The sequence below is a fragment of the Scomber japonicus genome, chromosome 17 (assembly GCF_027409825.1).
Source record: "Scomber japonicus isolate fScoJap1 chromosome 17, fScoJap1.pri, whole genome shotgun sequence".
Taxonomy (NCBI): Eukaryota; Metazoa; Chordata; class Actinopteri; order Scombriformes; family Scombridae; genus Scomber; species Scomber japonicus.
Genome location: NC_070594.1, coordinates 7751809 through 7758523, shown reverse-complemented (window position 1 = coordinate 7758523; position 6715 = coordinate 7751809). Strand labels below are relative to the sequence as shown.

General features: G+C 34.7%; 1 protein-coding gene across 1 annotated transcript; it reads left to right on the top strand.

Annotated features, from left to right (window-relative positions):
* The first annotated feature begins 237 nt into the window (after nt 1-237).
* On the top strand, nt 238-6296 carry LOC128377514 (interferon-induced protein 44-like). The gene is made up of 7 exons (XM_053337466.1): nt 238-409; nt 2561-2594; nt 2696-2891; nt 4700-4846; nt 5059-5230; nt 5440-5540; nt 6114-6296. The coding sequence occupies exons 1-7, from the start codon at nt 238-240 to the stop codon at nt 6294-6296; spliced, it is 1005 nt and encodes a 334-aa protein (XP_053193441.1).
* The last annotated feature ends 419 nt before the right edge of the window (nt 6297-6715 follow it).

Sequence of the window (6715 nt, the reverse complement as noted above, 5' to 3'; positions counted from 1 at the left end):
TAACAAAGTAGCAAAGAAAAGTCACTCTTACAGAGAAATATACAGTATAATCAAAGTACACAAATAAAAATCACTCGCAGAGAGGAAAAACTGTAGAACCAAAAATCACTCTTTCGAGTGTCAATCACTCTCACTCTTACCAACAAGGATACAGCACAAAGACAAAGTATCAAAATAATATTAAGTAAGACCATGGCAAAAAACGTAACACAGAATTCAAAAACCTGACTTGGAATAATGCGGCTGGCGTGGTTCTCTGATAAGACAAACTGGCACAGGACAAAGGGAAACGCAGACTATATACAGTACGGTAATGGGAAACAGGTGGAAACAGTCAGGGCGGGGCAGACAATCAAACCAGTGGGAAACACACAAGGGGAAAGAGGAAGTTACCTGAAACGAGAGGAGAGTTAGATTTCAAAATAAATCTAACTCTCAGACAAAACTAAACATAACACTTCTTCTTGGACATGACATTAGATGCCATCTTCTAACAAGGAAAAAGTGGCTTGTCACAGAGCATGTGTGAATGCTAATGCTGCTGCATGATAATGACATCATATGAACCACCTGACCTATTTATAATATAATGACATCATCTCTGAGCCAGAACCTCTGAACTCAAGACACAGGACTGGAAATAGTTCCTCTCTTTCTCTCTCTGCCCAGATACATCTTTTAAAGATATGTTTACCCAAATTCTTATTGTCAGATTAAATATTTATCAACTGTATTCACAATAGAAGACAAGTTATGAGTTGACTTATGAATTGTTGTTGTTGTCGTCGTCGTCAGGTGATTTTTTTTCTATGATACAACACAAGTTAAATTTTAAGATCAAATAACCATGACTGTTGTAAAAAAAAAAAAAAAAAAAAAACTTTTTTTCAGCACATAGTTTACAGTTGAAGAAACAAGTTCATTCATTAAATTAAATTACAATGACTGTTTCTTGACTGGATTTTAAATATAATATCCTAATCATTTCTTGTTGTCAGATGTTCCTTTTTCTAAACTGAAATAACATGAAAAAACAAGTTCACTCAACTTTGTTGACTGTCATATTTGATTTTGAGTGTCAATTTCTTCAACAAACAATGCTGTTTGACTGTAAAAGGAACATGGTGAAGCAGTGTATCAAAATACTGGTTACATCCATTGATCCAACCCAGTGTCCAACAGGTGTAAGCAGTATGTTTTCATAAAAATCAGATTATATACAGGAAAATAAATGTGAACTAAAATTTGGAATGGATGTAATCCATTTTGACAATGCAACAAAATGTTTTTTAACAAAGTTTACATCATTGGCCCCAACTTATTTAGAAAAAAATGGTTGTTTTTAGGATGTGTGTGCTAGTAGTCCTGGAGGTGTATGATTGGATCTGAAAACCACTGACAATATCAGATAGTATGGGCTGAACTCCAGTACCCAAGGTCCCAGACCAGATTTCTCCTCCAATTCTCTGGAAGAGTTGAGTCAGGGATAAATTGGCTCAAAACCTTTGTAGTCTGAGAATGTCTTTCATGAGTAACACAGCAAATACTTCAATCTACCACATCTTGTTAATCTAACTAACTAGCATGCTAACAATAAGTGAGGCTAGCATGAAGTTTTGTGGTGATAATTAAAATTTCTGTTTTATTGAAAATGCGTCCTACTACTGAGGATGTGAGCATGTTTAGATCTGCAACAGAACAGTTCAAACAAAGGTCAAAACTTCTTGATGAAAACGAAAATGAATGCGCAGTGTGTGGTGTGAAGAGGAGGAGAAGGTGTACGTGTCTTTTGTCATGCGTGAGACGGGGAGAATCATTTAACATGTTAACCACAGGAGACTACGTGACTTACTGTTCTTAGACTGAGGTTCACTTTCAGTCTTTCACTTTGTTCCAGTAAGACAACAACACAGGTACAAACTTTAATTCACACTCATCCTAAAACACGATTATTAAATTATTGTTTCCTGTGATTGTGTGTTTTAAATATCCGTATTGATACAATCATTGTAAGAATAACATGACAAAATAAAGTGTATTTTAAAAAGCTTTATAGTTTTGAGATCTCTGTTTAATGTAATTTAATTTAGTTGAATGAATTTAAAGCTTGTTTTTGGTTATTTTCTTTAATTAATAGTGTTTCTTATAATATATCATTTTGATGAAGTTATGTAATAACATGGCTTTTTATTTCTCATTTGAACTGAAATATTTTCACTAAAATATTTTCAATTTAGGTATAGTAAACCTCATTTACTGTTGCAATGTATTAGTAATACTATTATATATCATTTTTATTAATTTAATTTCTCTAAAGTGTAACTTTACAGTAAAAGTATTTTTGAAGAAATACGATTTCTTCAAAAATGAGTTTAAAACACAGTGTGACTGTTTTAGTCTCCAGCTATGGGAGGAAATAATGCTAAACCACCACAGCTGCCTACACGTAAGACTGTTTTTGATCATTTTACAACATAAAGAAAATTTCTCATTGCTGCATGATAAATGTATTTCTTCATAATATTTTGTCTTATGTGAACATGTGTCCTGTATTTATCAGTTCTCGACAAACCATGGAGAGAAATAAACTGGAAGTGAGTGTGTCTGAACCTTCACTGCACAAACTTCACAAATTACCTGTTAAACTGAACTTTGATACTCTATAATGTAACATAATGTCTCCTTTTCTGAGCAGAGACAAACAGAGCACTCTGCAGTATGTGAAGAACTACAAACCTCATATTGAAGGTCGGCAGCTCAGGATTCTTCTTCATGGACCGGTTGGAACTGGAAAGTCCAGTTTCATCAACTCTGTTAAAAGTGCCTTACAAGGCAAAATGTGCAGATTGGCCTTGGTGGATAACATCTCTCATGACTCTTTCACCAGAAAGGTATGAAGCAAGTTTGATTGTTTTGATAAAGTTAAAAAACTTCCCAAATGTAGTATGTTTGCAAACCTTTATGGAACTCAACTGAGCCTCTTGGCTCCTTATTATGACATTGATAATAATAGTGGGTTTCCTGACGCATTGTTTTTTTTTAAAAAAAAGAGCGAGAGAGGGTGAGTGACAGAGAGACCAGCAGGAAAGTTATTTTTCTAGCCAATAGGAGCACAGATAGTTTGATTGGCAGTAGAATCAACCAATGGAAGACTGTAAACTACTTCTAAAGTTCAACCTCAGTTTAGTCTGACTGGTGAAGTCAGTCTAGATTTAAACCATTTGATTTATTAAATCCATATCGCTTTAATTTACATTGATTATTATTAAAAACAGTAAAATGAACAGGGAAATCAAATTGTGCATCATATGCAGGTTGATTTCTATGTTGCACAGCGTCAAGCTTTGCAACACAATAGGACAATCCAGCAACGCAGCTATTATTCAGAAAGGTGAGTCTATAAAAATGTGTCACAGACAGTACTACTGCAAATAAAAAAGTTGTTCTGACTGCTGCAGCAGCTACAGAGAGCCACTAACTTTAAGCAGCTAAATCCGCAATCAGCTTTGACTGTTAACAGAAGTAGATCTGTAAACCACGCTGTAAAAGTTACACACTTCATATGTCCACCCATCTCGGTGGGAAAGAACTTGCAGCTGAGCACAAGCAGTGCACCATGATCACTGGAGGCTCCTTGTCTGGAAAAAAAAATTTTAGGTTCTTGAACAAATGATCAATGCTCTCATTTTTTGTTGAGGACATACTTACTCTACACACTTCAGATATATTTAAATCTCATTAGTCTGAGTTTCTGAATCTGCGCATTGAACACTGCCACCACAGAATGAATAAGCACTTTGTTTGTGGTGTGAAAGTAAAAGGGACTAATTTATGATAGTAGTCAAGATGTCAAGTGACACACAAAATAAGGAAGAGCAAGATGTGCTGGACAAAAGATGAACTTTGGGTGATGTGAAAATATAATTATATCATCAAAATGTGTCAGAGTGTATCAGCTTATTATTTCTCTTCAAACAGAAGGGTGACAATGTTACTGTTGTTTTTTTTGTTTGTTTGTTTAGATACCAGGCACATGAGGGAAAGGCCAGTAATGCTCATTCAATATGTTTAGTTTTTGGTGACATTTAACAACCATCTGACTGTCAGACTGGAAACAGATCAACAAATATGACCCAACTGTTCTCGTTTTCATTGTATGCCACTGTGGAAATACTGAATTTAAACACTGGTTTCTCCTCGGGCAAAGAGATTCTCTGTAAACACCCGTAAGATCAGAAAAAAAAATGTGATGCCTGTTTTTGCTTCTTCATTCTTTGGTAACTGAACAAGGTTTAAGAGATTTAAAGGACGAGTGTGTAGGCTTTAGTGGCAAGCTGTGAAGTTTCAGACTTCTACCAAATAAATACACAAAAGGCCCTCCCCAGTGTTTGGTTTGTCTGTTCTGGGCTGCTGTAGAAACTTGGCGGGCTCTGTGGACCAGCTTCCTATACATATAAAGGGCTCGTATCAGAAACACAATAATTTTTTAGTTTTAAACATACTTAAAAAACCATAGTCCATTTCTGTACATAGATTCCTTTCTAAATCTTACACACTGGACCTTTTACTCAGACAGTGTCTACAAAACATAACTAATCTAATACTGTTTAATATGGTATCTGGGTATTAATGTATCTCTTCTTGTTCTCTAATTATCTAAATATCAATAACTTCTCTTTTCTCTGTTTGTTGTTGACAGTACAAAACCTACAAGATTGAAAAGGAAAACCCAAACACCTTTTACCCTTTTGTCTTCAGTGACATCATGGGCCTATCTGAATACAAAGGTGTCCTTGTGGACGACGTCAAACTGGCTTTGATGGGACGTGTGAAGGAAGATTACAGGGTAGTTACTGCAAATACTGAAGACACCAAGTATAATCATTATAATCAGCATAATTAACAGGATTATTTTGAATTGCAATACCAGTCAAAGGTTCGGACACTTTTTCTCATTCAAGTAAACAGAACTTTTGACTGGGGCTGTATATATTTATTATGTTTGATTATACATCTTGCATCTGTCATCATTTAGGTTGATTTAACTTTGTTTTTCAGTTCGATCCTAAACATAAGTTGCCAGAAGACAAAGAATACTACAACACAGAAGTAAATCCCAACGATGAAGTGCATGTCCTGGTTTGTGTCATTCCTGCTGACACAGCAAGTCAAATAGGAGATGAAGTTATAAAGAAGATTCGGGAAATCAGGAAAGCAGCCAGTGATCTAGGTGAGAGCACAAATCAATGTGGTTGTCCTCTTCTACATTTAAGATCATACTTGAAAAACATTAAATCCTAATGTTGTACTTAACATTTTTAAACACTCACCTCCTGTATGTTTGATTTTGATTTCCTTCATCACAGAGAACAGCAGCTGTAGTCAGTTTAAATTAGTCAGTTTTGGGATTCATTAGTTTTCTGTCTGTTGTCTTTGCAGGGATTCCTCAATTGGCCGTTATCACCAAAATTGATAAGGCCTGTCCTGAGATCAAAGAAGATTTAAAGAATGTCTACAGATCCATCCGCATGAAGGAGAAGGTACATTACATTCAAAAAACAATTTTGGTACAGTTAGTTACCCAAAATGACATTGTCAACACCATCAGTAAACTGCCATAACTTTAAAGGATCATTCTGGTGATTTTCAATTTTTTTTGTCATTGTCAACAAATCTCATGTTTGAATCCAAACCAACAACGACCTGATCTACTAACAAATATTGTGTATGTATCCAAAGCATAATAAATGATATTCCTCTTTGTAAGAGTTTTCCAAAAACTATTAAAAACACATGAATGAGCCACACCACTGTACTGAGTGACATGCTCACTTTTAGTGAAAATAATGATAACTGAAATTTGTCAGCTTCATTAATTTACAGTACTACATTTAACAACCTGCAGATTTTCACTCTCAGTAAAGATGTTCCTTGTATGGCAGATGACACTGAGCATGTGAATGAATGCACAACCTATTGACTTTGTATATCAGGCTCTGGAGACACATAAAATACTTAATAATAAATCATTAGTTGCCAGCTATATTCTCTGAAATGTGTGATGGATTTGATTAATCATCATATTTTTTTATTTATTTATTTTTTTAACATAGATTGAGCAGATCAGTGCAGATGTGGGCATCCCAATGAACTGCATCTTCCCAGTGAGAAACTACTCTGAAGAAATGGACTTGAATGATGACGTTGACTCACTGCTCCTGAGCACGCTGAGACACATCATCGACTTCGGCGAAGACTTCATCAACCACAAAATGAGTCAGTCTGAAGATTCATAGAGAGAATCTTAAGGACAGCATAAAAAAGGCTGCATATCATAAAAATTACACTATTCAGCAGAATTTTAAACAGAATCTTCATTATTTTGTTACTTTTTGCTTATTTGTATGCCATTTCATTCACTATATTAAGACTCTTACATAATATATTATAGTCTTTATGATACATTAAGACTGATCAGTGTCTCCATCTTTACAAGTCATGTTTCATCTGAACATTGTTGAAACCCACAAAACGTTGTATTCATTTCTAAATATAATAATATATATAATATACTGACTATGTCAGACTGAATTTTATGTGTCTAAAATCTTGAACCTCAAGAACATTTCCATTTGAGGGAGTGTTGTCTTTCAACCATTTACATAATAAATCTGCTTTTTTAACCTTTAGTGTCAATGTGATGATTATTACCTTT

Bases quoted from the DNA above. Each gene is read 5' to 3' on its own strand.
- LOC128377514 (XM_053337466.1), top strand. From the start codon at position 238: ATGCGGCTGGCGTGGTTCTCTGATAAGACAAACTGGCACAGGACAAAG. The intron at 410-2,560 runs GTTAGATTTCAA...TGTATTTATCAG, and splicing joins TTACCTGAAACGAGAGGAGA to TTCTCGACAAACCATGGAGA. The intron at 5,541-6,113 runs GTACATTACATT...TTTTTAACATAG, and splicing joins CCATCCGCATGAAGGAGAAG to ATTGAGCAGATCAGTGCAGA.